The 24,165-nt window shown below is 39.5% G+C and overlaps 2 protein-coding genes across 3 annotated transcripts in view; one reads left to right on the top strand and one right to left on the bottom strand.

The window, feature by feature from the left end:
* nes (nestin) overlaps positions 1-24,165 on the top strand; it is a 25,712-nt gene extending 1,547 nt beyond the window's left edge. The window contains exons 2-5 of one of the 2 annotated variants that reach the window (XM_044208485.1): positions 14,196-15,355; positions 16,262-16,386; positions 19,811-19,884; positions 20,535-24,165. In XM_044208485.1, the coding sequence (XP_044064420.1) occupies positions 14,525-15,355; positions 16,262-16,386; positions 19,811-19,884; positions 20,535-23,392 (3,888 nt within the window). In that variant the 5' untranslated portion in view covers positions 14,196-14,524 and the 3' untranslated portion in view covers positions 23,393-24,165. The remainder of the gene's footprint in view (positions 1-14,195; positions 15,356-16,261; positions 16,387-19,810; positions 19,885-20,534) is intronic. The other variant, XM_044208484.1, reaches the window with a different exon arrangement.
* LOC122881274 (lymphocyte antigen 75-like) lies at positions 593-12,393 on the bottom strand. The gene is made up of 14 exons (XM_044207278.1): positions 11,585-12,393; positions 10,790-10,864; positions 9,888-10,013; positions 8,886-9,392; positions 8,622-8,791; positions 8,351-8,463; positions 8,154-8,274; positions 4,717-4,852; positions 4,409-4,471; positions 3,481-3,570; positions 3,218-3,319; positions 2,880-3,043; positions 2,164-2,276; positions 593-2,079 (listed from the first exon to the last, which is right to left on the bottom strand). Exons 1-14 carry the CDS (start codon positions 11,649-11,651, stop codon positions 1,944-1,946), a joined length of 1,983 nt encoding a protein of 660 aa, XP_044063213.1. The 5' UTR covers positions 11,652-12,393; the 3' UTR covers positions 593-1,943.

The following is a 24,165-nucleotide window of genomic DNA, read 5'->3' as shown; positions in this document are numbered from 1 at the left end:
TTAACGTTGGTTTTTATGATGGCCTCTGAGTTTTTATGATGGCCTCTGAGTTTTTATGATGGCCACTGAGTTTTTATGATGGCCACTGGGCTGGCGAGATAACAGGTAACATGCTGGTGTTAGCTTTCCAAGCTAGCTGGCTTGTTACCACTTGAAAATTAGTTGCCAATGATTTTAATAATCAATTAATTGTTTGTCTTTTTTAAGCAAATTGCCAAAAAAAAAAAGAGTCTGTTTCCAGTTTCTTGATTGTGATTGTTTGCTATTTTCTTAGTTCTATGATGGTAAACTCAATATATTTGGGTTTAAGATTGTTGGTCAGCCAAACAAGCAAAGTGTTGCCAGATGGACAGAATGGGTTTGCTCAATGCTGTAAGCTATGTGAAGTAATGTCTTGAAATAGCCTGTAAAAACTGTATAGGCTTGTGTCCTGATTAGACGATCTGATTGCAGTGATCCTTCCTCAAGTGTCATTGGCTAAGCTGAGATTGTTGGTGAGGGTAAAGAAGTGAACTGAAATGAACTGTTCTTATTTTCTCATCTTGATGTTGTTCCCAGAAATGAGATAACTACAGTGAAACAAACAAGAAGATGTTTGGCTGTAAGAATTTGTTGCAAGTTTATTTATGTATCACTTTTCACGTACAATGGCAATTCAGCATGCTTCATTTAATACATGAAAGACATTAAATAAGAACTGTCATTAAGTAACAAAGTAGAAAAAAGTTAAAATAGCAGTAACACTTCTTTAGTTTATACTCACAGTAGATACGAAGTTCTTTGATCAAGGAGAGAGACTTCTTATCTAACGGAAACAAACTAAAATCTATTGAATGAAGTCATCAACAAGATTAAAGTGAAATGTGTGTTAAATAGATTATTAGTATAGAACTAGGGCTGCACGATATAGTAAAAAAAATCATATTGCGATTATTTAGACAGATCTTACGATTGTGATATGGTTCACAATTAATGGGAATGATAAGTTTTGCATCACAATTTTCATTTTGACTGAAAAAACTATTAAAATCATGATGATGTGACATTTGTTTGGGTCTGTACCAAACAAATATGTTTTCTTACATCTGGAGAACAAGATGTGTAGGCCGGCGCGTCTCTGCAGCACTACAGTACTTGGATAAATTGGATACTGAATGTTGCTCTTGGTCATATTGCGATTTTGATAATATTGCGATTAATTGTGCAGCCCTATATTGAACAAAGGAACATAATTTTCATTTGAAATATCACATATAAAGTGTTGAGAGAATTTAAACATTCACATTTTTAACCATTCATGATTATCACATTTATTCAACATTAATAAGAATGAAAGAATGAATAAAACACAAAGTTGCAATTGAATTAGTCAGATAAATTATTGACATTGGACAGTTCTTTCTATTCAGATCAAAAAAAGATAGAAGTCCTTATGAAAAAAGCCTGGAAATATATTGCTCTCAAAGCTACTTATCCAGCGCCCCCCATGTTGGCCAATCAGCAACAACAATTAAAATTGATTACGATGACAAGAGAATGGATTTCTGTAAATTCTATAACCAGTTTGTCTCTTTGATTTAAAAACTGTCATGTTAACATGCAAAACTGAATTAAAATGGAACTGCTGCTCTAACACGCTACCAGAGAATGTGGAAAAAAATGCTGATTCAAAAGTATTATTAGTTTAGTGCCCCCCTTAGGCCCATCACTGAATTTTGTTAATGCTGGACTCAATTCACAGGATGACATTCAACCTTTACATTCACATTTTTTAAACACGCTTCATAAAGCTTTGAAAATTGAATCCTCGTTAAATGCTTATTTTGGAAACAGTACAACAAGCTCGGGAATGTAGTCATTTGCCAGCCAGGTGACATTACTTTTATATATAATCTAAATCAGTACAGTCTATCCGGTAACCTGTTCAGTTCTGACTGCAATGATTAAACAGATAAATCTTTCTTTTCACATATCCATCTGTTTATGGTATTACAATCCACAGCAGTCCACCCTTTGGGGGATTTCTCTTCAACAGAAATTGCACAGTGAGCATTGTCGGAAGGTTGCACTGTCCAGTAGCTGAGGGAAGATCATGATGGTTAGATCATATGTTTAATGGCTATTAGATCATATGTTTAATGGTGTTAAGAAATGGTGTCTTACTCTGCAGTCAGATTACTTCCATCAACCCACTTCCAACTTCCAGCTTCAACTCTGAGGCCAATCCAGTAGCCACTGTTTCCCCAACTGCTCCAACTGCTATTGTAGATGAATTCCTGATGACCACAAACAAAGATCAGAAATGGGTCAACACTGATTTGCACAAAGCTGCTTTTCCAAAGCCTCAAACTCTGCTAACAAACCCCCTTACATCTCCATCTCTGTTTCTGTTTCTCTTATATGCACAGAAACATGTATACATCACATACATGTAGAACACTGTGTGTGTGTGTTTTAACATGTGTTTTTAATGTGTCAAAAAATCCACACAAAAACCAGACGGCACAAACAAAAATCGTCATTAATTCCAGTGCTGTCGTCTCAAAGTTCTTTTTGGTTCTTCAATGCAAAAATCAAGTAATTTTACATGCATCAGCAATGTATTTTAAATGATTTGCCATTATATTTTTGGAAATATGATTTTAACTTTTCAAAAGATTTGCAAATAAACACCCTGTGAAAATTCAATCAAAATGTATTGTCTGGAACTTTTTAAGATTTATTTCTAATATACTTCTTTAAATGTATTTCAGTTGACGTGCATTGATTGATTTTAATTTCAGAGAGAGAAAAGTATTTTTAAACTGCGTTCAGTTCCTCTTTCAAAAAGTTCACATCTTCATGGGCCATGATCTAAATTCCCACATTGTTCTCATTACCTGTTCCTCAGGACTTCCTATAACAACCAAATGTGCATTTCGTCCTCTGCAGTTGTTTTGAGCGTCTTCCCAGGTTGACTGATTAGGACCATCAACGTTATTAATTGTGTAGCAGCTGGACTGGAAGTGCTGCCAGCCTTTTTGACAAGCTTTACGCGGTGTGTCTGAGAGAAACAACAGAGACCGAGTGATAAATGACTGGATTTGATGTGATATTATTTCTGTTGTTGGTTATTTGTTTGGAGCAGATTGCAGAGATTTTACCTCTACTCACTGTTTTCGCTTTTGGGACAGTAAGCATCAACACTCAGCTCCAGTCCAGAGTTTATTCCACTTACCCATGATGTTTTCTATTTTTTTCTCTAAGCTGTTCTTCTGTGTCTTCAGCTGCTGGATTTCTGCAGTCAACTTGCTGTTGTTTTCAGTAATGATAGTGGTAACTACAGTGAAAGAAACAGGAAGATGTTGGGCTGTGAGTCGAACTGATGATTATGTAGAAGATACAGTCATACTTCCTTAATTTTACAGAGAATGGAAGCCCTGCAGCTAAGGGACAGACGTGTTTGCGTAAAGACAGAGTGACGGTTGAATTTATACTCACAGTAGATACGAAGGGCCATGATTAATGACAGTATCACCCAACACACTGCTATCCGTGGAAAAAACTGAATGACAGACGGAGACTTCTTATCTGACAAAGAAATGAGAATTCAGTTGAACTACCTCACAAATATGCTTCATCAGACAAGTGGTTTTAGTATGAAATAAAAGGAGCACACTCTAAAATGTCATACATACAAAATTCAGCTTTTAGAATGATACATTTTCAAGTTTTAAGGTTTTTAAATTATTCTATTATGATTATTGATGAATAAATGAAACAGTATACTGTTATGTGTAACGATATGATAAAAAATAATAATTTAGATTATTTTGACAGATAAAACGATTGCAATATGATTCACAATTAGTGGGAATGATCATTTTTGCATCACAATTTTCCTTTTGACTGAAAAAACTATTAAAATCATGGTGATGTGACATTTGTTTGGGTCTGTACCAAACAAACATGTTTTCTTACATCTGGAGAACAAGATGTGTAGGCCGGGGCGTCTCTGCAGCACTGCAGTACTTCATTATAATGCTGTTTTATCACACATTTGACCTTTTTAGCAAAAAATTGCAGCTTCTGTGATTTGGATATTGCACATGGCCATATTGCGATTTCGATCATTTTTGGATTAATTGTGCAGCCCTGTGTGTAACCAAATGAAATTAAATAAATGAAACAACAAAATAGGTTGTATTTCATTGTAATGAGCCAAATGACCCAACTCCTCGGTTTAAGTTGGAAAAGATAGCTATGGTGCTTAAAAGAAACCAAAGTTGGCTGTTGGGACAGAGGATGCGAACATCACACTCTGGTGCCAAAGTCTGACACTTTGTTTTTCCCCCTACAGCCTCGCTGTGAGATTTTGCAGCATCATTATTCATATTCATATTCGAGGATGCTGTTGTTTACAATATACCTGAGCTGGCTGTCATTCTATCTGCAGTGCTGTTAAAAGAGGCAGCTTCTTCTTGAATATTCTCTGAGCAAAAAAAAAAATAAATAAATAAATAAATCAAACACAGATGTTGAAATTAAAATGTAACATTACCAATATGTTGAGCAGAGTGGAAAACTCATAATGCAAAAAATGGAATTTGAAATGAATCTGGGCATTTTAAAACCCTTTGATGCTTGAGTGTTGTCAAGCATAAAAAGCAACATACATTGCAAAAAAGAAAAAGATGAGAACATCATAAAGGTTTGATATAGTACATGATGTCTAACCTGCAGATACTTGAACATTAGAATAGTTGAAAGTACCAGTTGCCTCCAGTTGTTTTCTGGTCATCCTGTACAAATCCTGTAAAATCCTGCTGCAGTCCTGTGTGAGGGCTTTAAGGAAAGTCTCAAGCTGCAAAGTCTTACCGGTGTTAGGAGGATGTCTGGTCCGCTGTGTCTGTCTTTACTGGACTTCTGCTTTGAGGTTTTGAGGGTTGTCTTTTCAACTTAGCTGTGGCTGGATTCCAGTACAGTTTTGTCAAACTGTGGAGACCTTATTGATCTACATTGTTTGCCCCACATGCCTCATGAACTGGGTTCTTTGTATTGTAGTGTGGGGTCATTTTGTAATTTTCTTTGCTCATATTTTTGGGTTCCTGTCTGTCGCGCTGTAACACTACTTCACATATCAGAAAGATCTAATCTTGTATCACAAATGCAAGATAAGATAAAATATGCTGCAATGAACAGTCTCTCTGAATACATTGACATTTCACAACTTCCTTTCTTGACAAAACAGAAAAAGACTGAAGACACAAAATGCCACTTCCCTATTAATTAGACTTAGAAATGTGCATAGACCAACTGGCACCTGTCTCACAAACCTTATCAGAATCTCTCACAATCTGCACTCACAGATATCCCAATGTTTTTAACACACTAAACTTGGCCATATTGAATGTCAGGTCTTTAGCAGGCAAGTCACTTTTAATTAATTATTTTAAAAACAGAACAGAATTAGATTTTTTAACTTAAACTTTGTTAGACCAATATAATAATGGAGCTGTTCTTATTGAATCAATTTTAGTTTTATGAACAAAGTCAGAGTTGACAAGAAAGGAGGTGGATTGGCAGCCCTTTATTATAATGTTTGGTAACACTTGGATAGTCCACCTACAGATAGTTTATAAAGTATTTGTAACATTTCAACTGTTTTCGCTTTCTGTAGATGTTTAACAGATTATCAATAGAGTATATGTGACAATTCACGAACATACTCTAACCTCGATGTTTTCCAGTCCAAGCAGATATCTGTTGGAAAGTTTGCCGTGTTTTACTTTTAGCTGTTATAGGCCACCAAAATACTCTGTCAACTCTTTTGATAACTTCACTTATTATGACTTATTATATGTATTGACCTTGCCTGTCTGGCTATCGTTGGTGATTTTAACATTCATGTGGATAACACAAAGGACAGTAGTGTCAGAGAACTGCAGTATGCTCTGGACAATTTTGGACTGACTCAGCATGTGTCAGGGCCCACCCACAGCAACGGCCACACACTGAACTTAATTATGTTGCAAGGTCTTGATATTTCTAAGGTGTTGGTTTCTGATGTTGCTATCTCTGACCACTGCTGTCTTTTCTTTGAGATGACTGTCACAGCTGAGATGCATACCAGCACAGATGTAATCTCAAGACGGTAAATCACTGAAAACACCAGTACATCATTCATCCAGGCTTTCTTCACATCACCTGCTCTCACCGTGGCCTCTGTGATCTTGTAGATTAACTTTAACTCGAAAATTACAAATATCATTGATCCCATTGCATCTGCAAAAGTTAGTGATCTCTGGTAAGAGAACGGCACCGTGGGAAATGCTGGAAAGCAGAATACAGGCGGTGAAAAACAAAACCCAGTGTTCATCAAGACATTTACAAAGAAAAACTACGCATCAACAGTGTGGAATTGAAAAGAGCGAGACAATCAATTTTTTCTGACCTCATCAACAAAAATATTAATAATGCAGTGAACGTAGCCCCTGAACTGCTCTCTACTCTGTCATTTAATGACTTTGCTTCCTTTTTACGGAAAAGATTCAGAAGATTAGAGAAAAGGTCAGCACCTCTTAGCTTACCTTACCTGAGGGTAACAAGCGAGCATAATAGTTGCCGATATTAGATACATATGTGGTTATGTAACTGCAACATGATGGGAACATTTTTTTTCTTTATATCCAGATAAATGTTAATAATGACCCCAATCTTTAAGCGTGCTTTTGACTGTCTGTGTTGTTTCTGAAGAACTACATTGCTTGCTGGAAGAATGATTATTTGTTATCAATGAATTCCTGCATTTATTTTTTTGTTGCTGTGTGTTTATTTTATGAAACTTTGCCAGGTGTGTATATATAGTAATCGTTTTATAAAAGCAATAAGCCCCAAGAGGTATATTGGCTCCGCCGCGTGCCTAACAACGCCCCTTAGCTGTTCTAGAATCACTGTAAACCACGGCCTCTCGGGGCTTTATTAGACAACTGCAGCTAATCCAGAATGCTGCTGCCGGGGGTCTAACCAGGACCACATCACACCAGTGCTGAGATCACTGCGTTGGCTTCCTGTGTGCCACAGAATTGAGTTTAAAATTCTGTTGCATGTTTATAAAGCACTTAATGGGTTAGGACCAAAATACATTTATGATCTCCTTCAATGTTATGAACCCGCCAGACCGCTCAGGTCTTCAGGTGCTGGTCTGCTTACTGTTCCCAGGGTCAGAACAAAGCATGGAGAAGCAGCTTTTTGTTTTTATGCTCCTCATGCCTGGAATAAACTTGCAGACAATCTGAGGTCTGCCTCCACATTACAGTCTTTTAAATCATTTTTTAAGAAATCCAGGGCAACACTAATCTGCACTGTAATATGTATCTATTTATATTTCTTATCTTCTTTCCTTTTTAATTCACTCTGCAATGTCTTTCTATCTTTTTTATCTTGTGGATCTCTTGTCTGTACTTTTGCACTTTTTAATTCTAAATAGTTTTACCGTTACTGTATTTTCTATTCTGTAAAGCACTTTGAATTGCCTCAGTGTATGAAATGTGCTGTACAAGTAAAGCTGCCTTGCCTTACTGCCCCGAGCGATGACACTCTGTTTGTGCTGATGTTGACCGTGTGTGTAACTGATCTGGAGCGAACACAGCAAGACACACTGAGGACAGATCTGCCTCGGTCTCATCCTGTTCTAACATGATACAACTTCCTGTTGTCAGGTTCTGGTTTTGCGTGTTCAGCTGCTGGTTTTGTGTTGTCAGGTTCTGGTTTTCTGCAGTCTCATCCTGTTCTAACATGTTACAACTTCCTGAATAATGTTGTTCTTTCTGACTTGATGAAAACTTACTGATATTTTCATTGAGCAATATGTAAGACAAAGACAATAACAACAATGTGTGGCAGCATTTTTATTCAGTTTAATAGACTAAAACATGAATTTGCTTCTACGTTGATAACACTCAACTAGCTCTACATTTTAATATTCTTTTTTTTCAGTGATACACACAAAGTACACACAGCACATACACAGCTGAAATAAATTTTTTCCTTATTTCTGTGAAGTAGAAGACTTCATGCTTTAATATTTATAAGCCAGTTGATATTATCTTACATGAAATTCATCTTTACAGAGTATCCAGTAACCTTCTCCAGGATGACGGCAGTGTTTAAACAGATAAACCCTTCTTTTTGCAGATCCATCGGTTTTTTTCAGCACAGCTCACTGATTTCAGTCCTTCGTTATGGACAGAAATTGCACACTGACCGTTAATAGCAGGTTGTTGTAACCAGGAGCTGAGGGAAGAACATGATGTTTAGATCGAGGCTGATAGATTTTATGATTCAAAGTGTTTAAGAATGTGTCTCTTACTTTTCAGTCAGATCTCTTCCATCGACCCACTTCCATTTCCCACCTTCAGCTCTCAGGCCAATCCAGTATCCACTGGTTCCTGAACTGCCCCAACTCTTAGCACTGATGAATGTCTGACAACAGAGAGACAGTTATCAGATATTTATATATTTAAGATATGTAACACTATACTTTAAATATACACACGGTGGACTCAGTGTTTTCAGACCTGCAGAAAATACATTTTCATTTAAATAGGCTGTCATAAAAATTCCCACAGTTTTCTCATTACCTTCTCCATTTGATTAACTATAACAACCAAATCTGAAATCTTTCCTCTGCAGTCTTCTCGAGCTCCTTCCCAGGTTCTCTGACCGTCAGGTTGTGGGTCATTAATCGCATAGCAGCTGGACTGGGAAGGTTCCCAGCCCTTCTGACAAGCTACACACTGTCTCCCTGAAACTACAGAGACCAACCAATAAACAACATTTCTGCATTGTGATATTATTATTATTATTGGTTATTTTCGGACCTAATTAATGGGATCTGAACATACTTCCATTTCCTTTTGGGCAGTAGGCATCAATGCTCCACTGAGCTCGAGTGACGTTGAGCTCATTCCACTTTATCTCCATGTTTCTTATTTGTTCCGTTAAGTTGTTCCTCTGTGTCTCCAGCTGCTGGTTTCGTGTTGTCAGGTTCTGGTTTTGCGTGGTCAGCTGCTGGTTTCGTGTTGTCAGGTTCTGGTTTTGTGTTGTCAGGTTCTGGTTTTGTGTGGTCAGCTGCTGGTTTCGTGTTGTCAGATTCTGGTTTTGTGTGTTCAGCTGCTGGTTTTGTGTTGTCAGGTTCTGGTTTTGTGTCTCCAGCTGCTGGTTTCGTGTTGTCAGGTTCTGGTTTTGTGTGGTCAGCTGCTGGTTTTGTGTTGTCAGGTTCTGGTTTTGTGTCTCCAGCTGCTGGTTTCGTGTTGTCAGGTTCTGGTTTTGTGTGTTCAGCTGCTGGTTTTGTGTTGTCAGGTTCTGGTTTTCTGCAGTCTGGTACTGCTCACTCTTGAGACTTAATGTAACTGCAAAATGAAAATGAGAGAAAGTGGTAATACAATTTTTGTTTTTTAATAGTTTATGGACACTGGAGCTCTATGGCACAGACGATACTTGTTAGTTGGATCAATTCAGTGCTGGTTTGGGTCTCATCATGGGATATGTTGACAATAAGAACCATACAGATTATCACTTGACTCATTTAATTATTTTTTATGCATATATGTCTGTATTTTCCACTGAATCTGTCGCCACTCTTTCTCTGCTGTGTTGTGCTTCTGTTTCATATCTGAAAGATATATTCAATTGACTTTACCACATAAAGGGCTTGGTTTTATTCTGATATTAAATTTAACTTAAATGAAACATGTGATCAAATGTTATCATGATTTTTAACATTCACAACATTTGTCTTTCAATTTCTTTTTCTCCAAATTTGCTTTGATGCTAACAAACCCAAAACATAATGTGTCATGTCTAAGTCCGACGTAATGCATAGACTGCCTGTTTTGTATACTTACAGTAGACACAGACAGCTATGATGCCCAACAGCAAAATGACACAAAGAATCCCCAGACCACAAGCCACCTGCTGACAGCAGCGACGTCTGCTGTTTGCTTTCTTGTCTGGCAAGAATCCTGCTGAGACTAAACAACAAATAGAAATATAAGGCTTTAGCAGTCCAAGTTAACCAAATGAAGAGGTTGTCTTTCAAAGTTAGTCTTTTTAGTACAAAATTCCTTCTTTGTGTTAATACCCCTCCACGGCAGCAAGAGGGAAATTTATGCTAAAAAGACAGGAAAGATACCTACTTGATTTGGCTAACTCAGACTGATAAAGGTTCATATAAGCTTGAGATAAACTTTGGAATACATTTTTACACAGAACGAGGACTGTACAGTTTATCTCCCATCTCTTACGATGGAAGCGCATTACAAAGGGATCTCTTACTGACCAGTATGAACAGGAGGAATGATCACAGGCAGCAAAACATGTTTCCATATTTATATGGGCACCTGTGACCTTATTCTTTGCCTTTGTACTAAGAGGAGTGGTAGCATTAGAGGCAGTAATGGTAGAAGTAAACGCTGGATCCTTCACTTCATCCTTCCTGTAATGTGATAGCATCTTTTCACTAGGCGTTCCCTGCCTGGGAAACGCAGACATCTTTTCAAACTCCACACCTCCAGTTTGTAAGGCTCTGTTCTAAATTTGCAGTCTCCAAGTTCAAACTGATGGAAGCATCAGGGTTATTGACGAAGCTCCAACTGTTTTCACAGGCTGAGCAGGACTCGTAAACTAGGTAAACGAGTTACCCTTTTAATAATGGTAAAGTAGTGGTAGTAGTTGTAGCAGTATTACTAGAAATGTTCCCAGTTGTAGTAATACCTAAATGTTGTGTACATTTTTCTTTACAACTCACCGTTTGTGTCAGCAGTTTGATCGGTTGTTTTGTTTTGCACCTTCACTTCATTGTACACGGTTTCCTCCTTTTTAGCTGAAAGGTTGAAGGACGCACAATCTTGTGGTTAATTACTGTACAGTGTTCACATTCTAAAGGCTTATTCCAGTATTTGAAATTAAACCTGATGATGATTTCTTTTGTCCCAGTAAATTCTTTTAGAATGAAAAGTAATTTAATGTTTTTCGCAGAGTCTGTCACAGTTAGCGGATCACAGATGAAAGGGGAAACTGCCTTTTATGGTGAAACACTTCACTAATAACTAGTTCATTACACAGTCTGACCGGTTTTAGAGCTCCTCCCTGGAGGAGCTGGGGATCGAACCAGGAACCTTCTGATTACTAGACCACAGCTCTACCTCCTGAACCAGTGCCACCCCACTATGGGTTTTTCTTTGTTTATTCATAGAGAACAGTTCACCACAATCAGCTGCAGTTTACAAAACAGCATTTCCACAATGTCATGCTGCTGCCTCTTTCTCTGGATACATCAACTTATTTTTGCCCACATGGTAAATGATTTTTCACTTACAGGACACACATATATATATTATTTATTCTGATCAGTAAGAATTCCAACTGTATTTACTATCCAGTATGTTTGAAGAAAATACCAGTGCAAGGAATCAACGTTGTATATGAGGATGATCACATGAACAAAGATACGGTATCTGATCCATATCAATGGCATTATACGTTTTAAGATATCTTTTCTTGATTTAAAAAAAAAAATATATATATATAAAACAAAACTTACCTTCAGGTGGGGAATGCTTGTTAGCTTTGAATACAAGTGAAGCGTAGTTGACCTCCTCCTCTGCCATCGCTACAGTCGTTCTGTTGATTTCTGTGTGACTTGTAGACAGAGAAGTACTATTGTTATTAAACCTCAGAGCATCCTCCTAGGAGAACAGGTTGTTTCCTCTGTTCAGCTATGCCTGTCACTCACAGACTTGAAATCCACAACTTCTGCTTTTGGTTGAGAAAGAAATTTGCATATGATATCATATTGGATATGAACTTCAAACCAAATATAGTGTGTTCTTGTATTATGGAAAGCTAATACTCTAATAAAAGGCAATATTACAAACTGTGTACATGCAGGAAGAGGTTTAATATTTAACTTGAATTATTTAACTAGAACATGAAATCATTTGTTTTTGGTGACACTCCCGTGACCTTTGCTTTGTTATCTGTATAGAGTAACATGCAACTGCATTCTGGTTGCAGATATTCATTTTAAGGTAACTTAGGGCTTTGAAAGAGGAAGTCAAATATGCAAAACCAGTTTCCTAAACTGAATATTTCTTTGTCCTCGCTTGCTTTTGTACCTGAAATATTCAGTTCCTCAATATGGGTGCTGCTGACCATCTGCATTACACCAAAGAGCTGTCATAATAAACTCTGAAAATGTGACAGATAGTATGAATATTTCATTTTCAGTTTGGTTAGATTTACACTAGATCAGATACTGCTTGATGAACAGTGGTAATTCACAGCTGGTGAAGATCTGTTCACTGCTATTGTAGTTAGGTACATCTAATTAATATTTCTGGTTTGAATGTTATGTGTTTTGGAAAGCTGCTTGGGAAAGTTGGTCTTTCAGTTTTCTTCTAAATACCAAACTGCAGAAGTGTTACTACAGTATTTCCCCAAATACATTCTTAGTGACATGGGCCTGTGAAACAGCATTTAGAGCATCAAGGGACACTACTGCCTTTTGATAAAAAAAAGTCATTTGAATGCACTAATAAAAGCAGAACTTCATGTCAGCTTTTGTATTGCTTGTCTGTGCAGTGCCTCTCTATCAGAGTAGAAGAAGTTTTAAAATTGTGTCATACTTCATTGAGGCCAGGCTTAGTCCTAACACCTCTGGAGAAGGCCTTCCTCAAAGCCACTTGATCTTGGTAAATGTGGGTTATTATAACAGGCTTGGGGGCTTCAAATCTGTCTGGTTGAAACTAATACACAAATGTTTTAATCTCTCTCTGAACATCAGTAACTGATGCAATGCATATAAAAAAACACATGTAATAAGCAACTTGCAAGCACTGCCAGTTCTTTGATACCTTTGTAGCCTTAATCACACATTTTTACGATCCACCGTTATTTCAGAGTTAGATGCAGTTCTGAGTGTCACCTGTTGCAGCGTTGGTAGATGCCCACTAGATGGAGAGATCACGCTAAAACCTTCCCTGGCATCCCTCACATCACCCATACAGCACAAGGCCTGTAAATAAATGAGACTTTTAATGAAGATTTTATTATTATTGCTATCTGTGTGGGGAATTAATTCTCTTTACTCTGCACATACTGTAGGTGTGCCCAGTCTGCAGAGGTGCAGGTGCTGATATGGTTTTGGTATTCTTAGGGAGAGTTCACACATTGCATTATTTGGTTTAATCATTAACTAACTTTACTAAATGCAGTTTTCAAAAATGCAGTGAGCACAGATGAAATTCTTTGAAATAAATTTAGAACGACGTTCTGAGAGTGGCTTGGTTTACAGCTCATGCCTTCGTGACCAAAATCTTTATGCACGGCGCTATTGGTTAGTTAGATGGTTAGTTTCACTTAGTCCTAGTTCACGTTTTCATGTCCAGCAGGTTAGCTGACTGCAATGTTTTTTTCTTCAGCTTATTCAGAATGCCGTTGCTAAGGTCCTAACAAAGACAAAGTGATCACATCACACCTTTTTGTCTGGTTTCTGCACTGACCTCCAGTGTGTCATGTATAATAGAATTTAAATGACTGCTGTTTGTCTTTAAATCTCTGGTTTAGGATCAAAATACATCTCTGACTGTCTTTTACCATGCCAAAACTTGTATGTTCTCCACTGCCTTTGTGGAAATTGAGTGGTGCTTGAGGTTCAGTCATTGAACTTACACATCTGAACCTCTCTTGTGTATATTTCTGATTTGTTTTTGTTTTTTTAAATCACTTTTATTGCCGTTAAGAAAAACTTTAGAGGTGTTTTACAGGCATGTTTGTCTTTTTGGGATCGCGAGTATAGAGGGAGTGATGACTTGCAACAAAGGTCTATTGGTAGATCAACCTGTTTGTGTTGAAATTAAATGGTCAGTATCTTAAACCTCTAGACCACCAGGATGCCCTGTTTTGGTGGTTTCTATCCTATTCATTGCTTGTTATTTATGACTTGCAGTAATATACTGTCAGTCAAACTGTGTGGGTGGTGCTCTGTTGTATTTTACCCGGGGTTTCCTTTTAATGATGTTGAATTTCTTTATGTAAAATCATTCACCTTCTGTCCAGTAGAGGTTTTCCTCAGCTGGAAAAAGTGCCAGTGGTGAAAGAGTTAACCTCGGAAATTACATCAGTCTCTCTCGCCCCTCTCCCATCTCTTCCAGCCCTCCATCTCATCTCATCTCTCTCTCTCTCTCTCTCTCTCTCGACCCCCTCCTCTCCCCTCCCTTTCCAGCCTTCAGTCTCCTCCCTCTCCATCCCTCCTCCCCTCCTGTCTGTGTGCCCGGCCCCTTCATTAACTCTAGTATGAAAGGGAAGCCTCTTGCTGGCAGTCGCACTACCAGAGCCTCACAGGACCCTCACTCACACAAAAAAGCCCCACACACACTGACTCAGGCCTGGACACGGAGATACAGTTGGTTGCCAAATCATAATCAGTGTACCTCTGATTGAGGCCCTGGTTTGCCAAATCTCTTTATTTTCTAACACTGACATGGAGCTCCACAGTGTGCATAAAACCTTCCACCACAGCCCCCTGGGTGAGGAGAAGCACCAGATGCTGAACCTGAACCAACGCCTGGAGACCTACCTGAGCCGGGTCAAACTCCTGGAGGAGGAAAATGCCCTGCTTGCAAAAGAGATCCATGCGCTGAGACGCATTAATCACGGAGCCTCAACACGAAGGAAGGGCCTGGAGGAAGAGCTGCGGCAGGCAAGACTGGAGGTGGATGCAGCCTGGAGGGACAGGGTCCACACAGAGCTGGAGGTTGGCAGGCTGACCGATGAGCTCCAAGCCCTGGACCTGCAGAGGCAGAGGGAGGCTCAGGCCCAGGTGAAGGCCAAGACAAAACTGGAGCAAAGCAGGATGGAGCTGGAGGAGGAAGAGAGGGCACAGATCTGGCTGAGGGAGAAGGTCAGTCAGCTGGAGCATGAGATGAGGCACCTAATTCAAACCCATCAGGAGGATGTGGCCCACATGGAGGCCACTTTGACTCAATCCAGAGCCACAGTGCCACCCACATTGGCACAAAGGGGCAATCAGACACCAAACCTCCTACAGTTGGGGCAAGAGTACTCTCAGTGGGCAACCAGGGCATGGCAGGAGGCAGCAGAGGCCTATCAGGGGCAGTTAGCTCGGCTAGAGGAGTCACTTAACCAGGCCAGGAGCCGTTTAACCCAAGTGGGCCAGGAGAAGAGCGAGAGCCAGCTGAAGCTCAAAACCCTGCAGAAGGAGATCGCTTCAGCTCACAGCGTCAGGCTGCATCTGGAGAAGACTGCAGCCCAACAGGGAGACAAATACAGCCAGGAGATCCAGCAACTCCAGGTGAGAGCAGAACATCCATACCTGCTGGGATGCCACAGATCCTATTCATTATACTTGCAAACATCCTTTTATAAAGCTTGGACCCCGTATTTTAGCTTTGTCTTGGGCAATAAACAAAGGCGGTAACTAACAAATATTTTCATTATTGATTAAGCGATCTCTTTTTTCAGTTAATGGATTGACTGTTTACTCTATAAATTGACAAAAATGACAAATGCCCATCGCAGCTAAACAGAGCCGTGAAAAACTCATTCTAGTTCTTATTTTGTAAGTGGCTTAAAAATTGATGATCACCATTAATTTCTGCATTACAATAAACTTCATATGTATACATCTATGTCATCATAGTGTCAGTTGATCAATATATTTTCAAAACCTTTGGATTTTCTGCTAATTAAAAAAGTCCATTTGAATTATTGCCTTTTAGATTTTTTTTTTAGAAAAACATAATTAAATTGAATGAAAAATAATTGTTGCAAATTGGGGAACTTCTGTTGTGTGAAAACAATCTTCAAAGGTCAAACAAAGGTCATCCATTCATCTCTTGCAGTGTAGTCTGAGGGTGAGGCTCCCAAATTTAGGACAATGCTGCTTTCGCCCACTGTGGTCCTGGACAACTAGAAACAAGGTTGCATGGGCTGTAATAATTTGCGAGTCTAATAAAGAACAGTGTGACAAGTCAAACCTAAAGTGTTAACTTGTGTTACAACAGTATTTCAGAAAACAACTTTAGATCAGTACAGTTAGAATAAAGACCAGCATTTGAACAGCCCACAGAATATGACTAACAATAGCATAAATAATGTTTATTTTTACCCAATATACTTCCCTGTGAGAATGCTTTCATACCTTCTTTCTTTTTTTTTTAACTGCTTCCTTTTCCTGTTTCACATCCTGTTTTGGCAGGCGCACTTGGAGGGCCTGGAGGCGGAAAAAGTGGAGCTGGGCCAGCAGATCGATTGTCTTCTCCTGGAGAACCGACGTCTGCTGCAGCTGAAGATGTCTCTGGGCCTGGAGGTAGCAACGTACAGGTACGCTGCACTGTCAACTGCTCTTATTTAAAAAAAAACACCCCCAACAAGGACAGAGATAAAGACCATCAATACATTTTTTTATACCTTATTATCCTTTTAATTCAATCCATCTGCAGAGAGAGATAGACAGTATTAGTAACAGAGCCAATAACAACCACTGTAATAGCAGCAGGTGGCTCACAACCACAGATCCAGCCTCTGCAGCTCTGGAGGCAGAAATACCTGCTGCTACATGGTTAAGGGGACTGAAGCCTATCCCAGCATGCATTGGGTGAGAGGAGGGTACAGGGGGCAAATCACATACTCTTATATATATATATATACTTACAGTATATGTACTACTTATACAGACTGACTTTTCCAAGATACAGGGCAAGGTCCCTGAGCAAAGCAGTCACCATCTCTGTCCCATGTGTATTTATAATTACATATATTGATCTAGGACTGATCAGTCACTGATCAATACTAAGAAAATATGTACACAATTCCATCCAGAAGGTCATACTCTATTTGTATTCTGGAATACAAATGAATGAAATGAATAGAATACAAATTGCGACAATCAATATCGATCTTATGTCTGTGTATTAAGTACAGAGCTGGAGATGGGACATATTTAGGCTAGCTTAGCATAAAGACTGGACATTGTGGAAACAGTTAGCCTGGCTCTGTCCAAAGTAAAACAAATACACCTACCAACCCCTCTAAAGCTCACTAATTAACACTTTTCTTTATATGTACACAAGCAGAAATCTAAAAACAAAAATTTGTAATTTTAAGATAAGAAAATAATGCGATATTTTGCCCACAATAACAACAGTATCACACGTGATTTTGTGATACCTGCTATATTGCAAAAAAAGAAAAACTTTGGCACAGTATGATATTTTCCTCTACAGTTAGATATGTGTCAAAGTATTGATAACTTATCACAAAATATTACAATATGATATTGATTATTTATCCCAAACCTAATGATTGTTAGGGGCTGTTATTTCCATAGGACTTTCCAGACTGTGCAACAAAGGTTTTGATTTGCTTAAATTCAGAATTTTGTGTTTCTGCAAACAGTGACATGTTCACCTTACATTGCACTTTGTACTATTACTTCTGATATACTGTATGTGTTGCCTTTAAAACAGTCTCACAGCTGTAGATATATAGTCTATCCATTCACAGTAAAAAGTATTTTTCTCTACACTTTTCTTCATCCCAAGAGGAAGGGATGTGCAGGGTTCGTTGTTTGATTTATTCAGATTTTGACTGTCTACTAACATGTCAGCTTTGTATCCTGTTTTTCTAGCATTTCCATCAAAGATATTGTGATCAATGGGTAAAAAATATCCATTATAATATGACCGTTGTTTTGATCATTGCCATTTAAAATGAAAATGCAGATGTAGTATTGATAGAGGTAAGTTTTCTGTTTTAGAAGTCAGCCTTAGTGTTGACTTTGACTCTTCATAATAGGGTGGCTTCTATGAAGTGTCAGTCTCATTGCTGTGAAAAAGGAGAAACTTTGGCTTCACACTGTGATGTAAAAGCATTAAAACCTCACGAGGGTGGATGATCAAAGGAACTAACCTGTTTGATGTCAGACAGGTGTGGGATGAATGTCGCATTTAATGTTGATTTCAACATGGTAAAGGTCAAGTGCACCACATATTTTTGATGTTTGTTAAAATCCGTTTCACTGACAACGTCATGGGAGCTGACTAAATCATGTGTTTTCCTAAACCAATTTTCAGCAACATCCTTTGTCTTTATAACTGCTATGAAGAAAATTATAAACTCATATTATGGTCACGCTCTCATTGCAATCTTTAATGCTCAACTCAAAATTGTTTATTATCATTATAAAAATACATGACAACATCACATACTCAGACCATTCCAAGATACAGGCACCATATCTACCCTTGTACTTGATAATCACTTAATCGTTAGTCATTTTTAAACACAAATGCCAAAAAAATGCTGGTTCCAACTTCTCAAATAGGAGGATTCTCAGCTTTTTTCTCTTACATGATAGTAAACTGGACATATTTTGGTTTTGGACTGTTGGTCAAATAAAACAAGAAGAACAATTTAAAGACAGGACCTTGAGCTTTAGAAAATTGTGATGGCAATTGTGACATTTTATAGACTAAACAATTAATCAGTTAATTGAGCAAATAACCAGCAGATTGAGTGATAATGAAAAAATGTTTTAGTTGCAGCCCTATTGGTAACTAGCTTCCAAGGTATCAGGATACAACATGTAAATAAAACGTTAGCGGTTGCAACTTCTGACGGCAGTTTCCCCCTGCTTCTAGTGTTTGCGCTCAGGCTAAATACATAATGGATATGGGCTGATTTGCTATGTTCCTTTCACGGAAATTATGTTAGAATCAGATATTTGCATTCAAATACAAGTTGCATGAAGCACCCAAGCCTCAAGATCAGATCTGGTTCCACATATCCATGTGGTCCAGACTGGAAATGTTAGTGTGATCAGTAAGCAATAAGGACACTTTTTTGTTGTCCATTCTGATAACAAAAGTCCCATCACAAGTGTCACATATAATATTAGAATTATAAAGAATCTGGGTGAAACCCCACAAGCATCCAGCTGAGCTATCATCACTACAATGTCAACACTGATTTAGATGATTAGTTTAACCCATTCTAACGCTGCTGCTCACTACCAGCGTAGACAAACACCCTTCCATCGGTGAGAGAAGCTGAAAAATCAAGAGCCATCCATAGCGGGTGGAGTCATCTGGACTAAAGGTCATCTCATTGAAACGGCAGCCTCTGTCGTCTCATAGTAAGAGTAACTTGTCCATTATGGAGCTCTATAGTGGTGTCTCCTTTCTCCTTCTCCCCCCTCCTCAAAATATTGACCCTCACCCTTCAATGTGAAGCTACCATTTTATGAGCTATGGGAGTCTAGAATAGCAGGGGAGTGGGAGCAGGGAGGAAAAACCAGAGGACAAATTTCAATGTCATTCACTGCACATGAAACTTGATATTTTAATCAAACAGGATCTTAATAGTAAGCATTAAAAATGCTACACAGTCAGGTAATTATAAGAGTATGTGTTGGAATGGAGACTGGTGTGGCCCACATGTGTGAATGGAGACAGTGGTATTAGTGCTGCATGGGCTGCTCATAATATCTATCGTTATGTGTGTCTGTGTGCACAAGTGTCCCCTCTGTCTGTGTGTGTGTGTGTGTGTGTGTGTGTGTGAGAGGAATTGATGGCAGAGGTTTGTGCGCTGCAGATGGCTCCTCAATAGCAGGCCCTTTCTTCATTACCATAACAACAGACCTCAGTCTGTTCCTGCTGCTCAAGAGCAACAAAAGTCGTCCTTCGCTCCTCTTCCCACACTGCGCAACTTCAGAATGTAACCTCCATTTCTTTTTGTCTCTCTACAGAGCTTTGCTGGACAGTGAAAGCCTCAGGGGAGACAACTCTTTGTTAAATCAGCCAAGAAACATTCCCATCACAGGTAATTAAGTAAAAAATATGAATACATCAGAACCATGTCAGTGACTTCACTGCTGCAGTGCGTGAAACCTCAATATGTCACATAAATCCTCTTCTTTATCTCCACTCTCCTTGCTACATTAATACTCCCCCTTTGGAAGGGTAGAATTTCACTGAGTCTAACTAAAAGCCAGAGTGGGGGACATGTTTGGTACAATTTGTAATCGCATTAGTCTAACTGGGCAGGGTGGGTGGAGGGCTTGGCTGAGGTAGACACTTTGGATCCTGTAATGCAAGCCACCTAAGACAGTCACCAAAGGTTATTGAGCCATATGGCTTTGCTTTCCGGTAACTTAGACAACGGTGAAAGGAAATGAGGATCAATATCTCCCCATTAGTGTCCAACCTCCATTGAGAACATATGTTTTAATAATGCTTTGGGGAGGCAGGTTCTACACAGTATCTTTGTCATGCTAAGGATGATTTGAAATACTAGTCAACGCTGTGTAGAGATATCAAATATCGTAGGAAACAGGATATTTGGCAGAATTGTTAAATAGAAATTGGTTGGTTTCATTTGAACTCAATGTATTCAAGAGGCATCAATGCAAGTCATTATTACAGTAGCTTAGTTCATTGTGTATTCATGAGCTCTGCTCTTGTCCTCCACAGATGCAGTTTTCAGTCCTCAAGGGGTTAAAATGAATTACGAGACCCAGCTGTCTGCTAGCCACAAGACGACTTCCCTCTCATCTGTCCGTGGCATTACAGGAACAGGGCCAACAGTGATAACTGCAACACCAATCTGGAGTAGAAAACCTGTAACCCTCACTAAAACAACACAGGTTTCCATGAAACATGCATATGAAGACACATCAAAGTCAGCAACATGGGAAACCCCTTATCCAAAAATAGTGCCGGATGGAGCCATTGAAAATTTCAGACCTCAGGAGGTTCATGAGAAAGTCACCTATGCTGAGCCTCTATCACCTCCTAATGAGGAGGCTCTTGCTGAAACAACATCAGAGGACAAAGAAGGTGAAGAGGTTTGGAACACTGTTGGTGTTGAACCTACTGAGGAAAGACCAGATGCTGAGTCAGTTGTCAGTTATCAGGTTGAGTCTGGCCTCAGCACTGAGCCACCCTTCAATGATGAAGTTATTCAGCATCAGTTTACCACATCCAACCTTACACCACACCATGCCAGAATGGCAGAGGAGCCATGTGGTTTCTCCGATGACTCTGATAAGGATTTGCCTTTTGAAATACCTGCTGAAAAAGAAGATATGCAAGAGCTGCATGCTCCAACAGATGCATTGGTAGAGAGAGAGTGTATAGGCAAAGAAGAGCATGTGCAAAAGGAAATCTCAGATTCTGAAACTGAGGCAGTACTTGAACCAAACTTTGAATCCAGGATGAGCAGTCCAATGTCTGAATGTGAGGCTGAAGAAAGCGTGTCTAACATAGACGTGATAAACATCTTCAAGGAGGATGCAGCTGAGATAAGGCAAGAAGTAAGCTGTTCTACAGTAAGAACAAATGATACGGATCTTGAGGATAAGTTATACCCTGATGGAGAAGAGATGGATACATGGGATAGCGTGATAGAAAGGAAGGTTGATCTGAAGACAGATGATGGCATAAATAAGGATGAAGAAAAACGACAGCACGCTGAACCAGAGGAAGACATATCGGCAAGAGAACAAAAGCATGAAAAGAGAGAAATTAGCCAGGATTTTGCCACAGATGTACAGCAAGACGACAACATGGCCTCTCCAATGATGGACACACAAATAGATGATGACGGACAGCGTGCTGCGTTAGACCAAGAGCATGCACTGCTTCCTGACAATGCAGAAGATGATGAAGAGGAGGATTCTCAAAATGTCTCTGTGTCATGGAGGACTGAGCTGGAGAGTGACAGCTACGCTCAGGATAACACTCTTGCTGATACTCGTCCTCTGATTCGATACAAGATCGATGAGACTGACGCCAATACTCAGGCGCCACGCATGGATGAGAGCGAGTCTAGTGAAGGTGAACAGCAAAGGAAGATCGGAGAGCCGGGAACTGGAACGTGGAGTGAAGGCAAGTCAAAGAGATTTGGAACAATGGAAGATCTGTGCGAAGAAGTAGAAGGGGAAGCGTTGGATGAGGAATATGATCTGGGATATACTCATATTGACGACAGGGGTGTTGGCCATGGTATGACTGTAAGTGAGCACGCTACACTGGTGAATGAAACAGAAAAAACAGAAGAAATGATCAGAAAAGTTAGTGAGGGACATTCAGATGAAGAAACGGAAGAACTTATCAAACCCATGGCACCCACAAATGTTGACTACGATGAGTTAGAGACAGACAGACTTGTGGAACAGGAATTAGAAAACCTAGCCACAGAGAGCTACAGCGCTCACTTTGTACAGCAGCAGGTCCGTGAGAGTGAGAAGATACTACATCTGCGGGGCAAGTCTGTCAAGGAAATGACAGAGCAAGAAGAGGCTGGAAAAACAAACATGGAGGACATCATAGATCAACCCTGTGAGAACATATATTTCAGTGATTTGTCAGTGGAAATGCCTCAGACAGGCACTCTGGATGATGAGGAGGTCCAGAATAAAGAACAAGAAGTGATAGATACGCCAGAGAAAAGAATGGAAGAGGTTGAACACAGTGTGTCCATGGTGACACATGCTGATGTAACAGAAGATCACTCTGGCTTTAGTGATTTCATCAGCAGGCCAGATATGGAAGAAATCAACAACTCAGAGGAACCTAACTCTGTGTTTCAGGTAACAGCAGATCAGGAAAACCTGCAGGACGTGGCTGTCCCAACTGTGGAAGCATCGACTGTATCTCAAAAACATCTAATTGAGGATGTTGCAGACTGTCAGGAATTTCCAGAAGTTCCAGAAACAGCTGAATGGGAAGTCCCAGAGAACCTAATTGAAGACTTTGAAACCAGAGATCAGAATGAAGATTATGAAGAATGTGCTCATGTGCCTGAGTCAGCTGAAAGTTATCTACATGACGACGGAGGCGCTGATGAGGGCGTTGTGACACGTAAAGAGGAGCCCCTTGAGATTTCCGCCCACAGTGTACCTGATGAAAACGACATCTTTGTGGTGAAGGACTCAACAGAACTGTTGAACACAAATGGCAAAGACAACGGCCTCCATGGTTTCTTTAGCTCTGGTCTAAAGAATGACTTGTGGGTCTCGTCCTTGGAGACTGGTGCCACCTATCAACCAGATGATGCCTGTAATGAAGCAGCTGAGCAAACCATTCAGAATCTAGGGTTTGCTGACAACTTGGTTTGGGGGAATTTGGAAAACCCGCATGTGGTTAACATTAACTCCAGGGTGGATATTGATTCATCTAAAGCCCTGGCCATTAAGGATGAGCAGGAGCAGATGCATTTGGAGGAGAAACAGGTGTTGCGTAGAAATGTTGTTGAGGGGGACTTGGTCCATTCTGAGGAGTCTGAAGTTGAGGGTGAATCCTGGTCATCTGGGGAGGAACCGGTATAAGAAGTAGTGAGATTAGAGCGCACGCACCAACGTGCGTGCTGCCTGTTGCCGTAGTGAGCAGCTGTAACAAAAGAGTTTCCCCTCGGGGATCAATAAAGTACCCCTGATTCTGATTCTGAGAAGGCTGAGTTAAACAAGTTTTACATCAATGTTAGTCAGACGAAAATGAGCTTTACTGTATAATGCATTTACTATGAAAACCAAAGTCGTGCCTTGGTGAGCACCTCAGCGACGCTAACCACCAATGTGCCAATTCTATCCATAAAGATACTGAGCACTTGCCTCGTTTCTTAAACTGACATATTTGACTAACCATTTTTTCTTCTATTCTTGTTGAAACTCTTCAGTCTTTCAGTGTGCATGTTCTGGAAGGAGGTTGGGCATTTCTGCATGAGGGAACAGCATGAAGACAGAACAAAGAATGTCATTTGAAAGTCAAAGCATTTTATTGATGGCTGCCTAATCTGCTTTTACTGCCTGATAGAAATCAGTGAGACCAGAAGGAAAGGATTTCTTGTACAACTGCTATTTCATAGTGTATCAAACAGACAACATTGACTCGTCTTTGCATGTTTTACACATTTGTAGAATTAATTGTTGGTTGTTTTAAAGTTTTATGTTAAAGATGACATAAACCGATTCGGATAAGCAATCTGTTATGTTAGTATTTGGCTGGTCTGAATTAAACAGATAGGTTTAACTTCTTTATGTCCATCCATAAAGTCTTTGCTGCGGTACATTTACAGTCCAAAATAAACAGTAGATTCATGATA

Source organism: Siniperca chuatsi, linkage group LG9 (assembly GCF_020085105.1).
Source record: "Siniperca chuatsi isolate FFG_IHB_CAS linkage group LG9, ASM2008510v1, whole genome shotgun sequence".
NCBI lineage: Eukaryota > Metazoa > Chordata > Actinopteri > Centrarchiformes > Sinipercidae > Siniperca > Siniperca chuatsi.
Note: the sequence above shows the minus strand (reverse complement) of the source record. Positions and strands in the feature narration are given on the sequence as shown.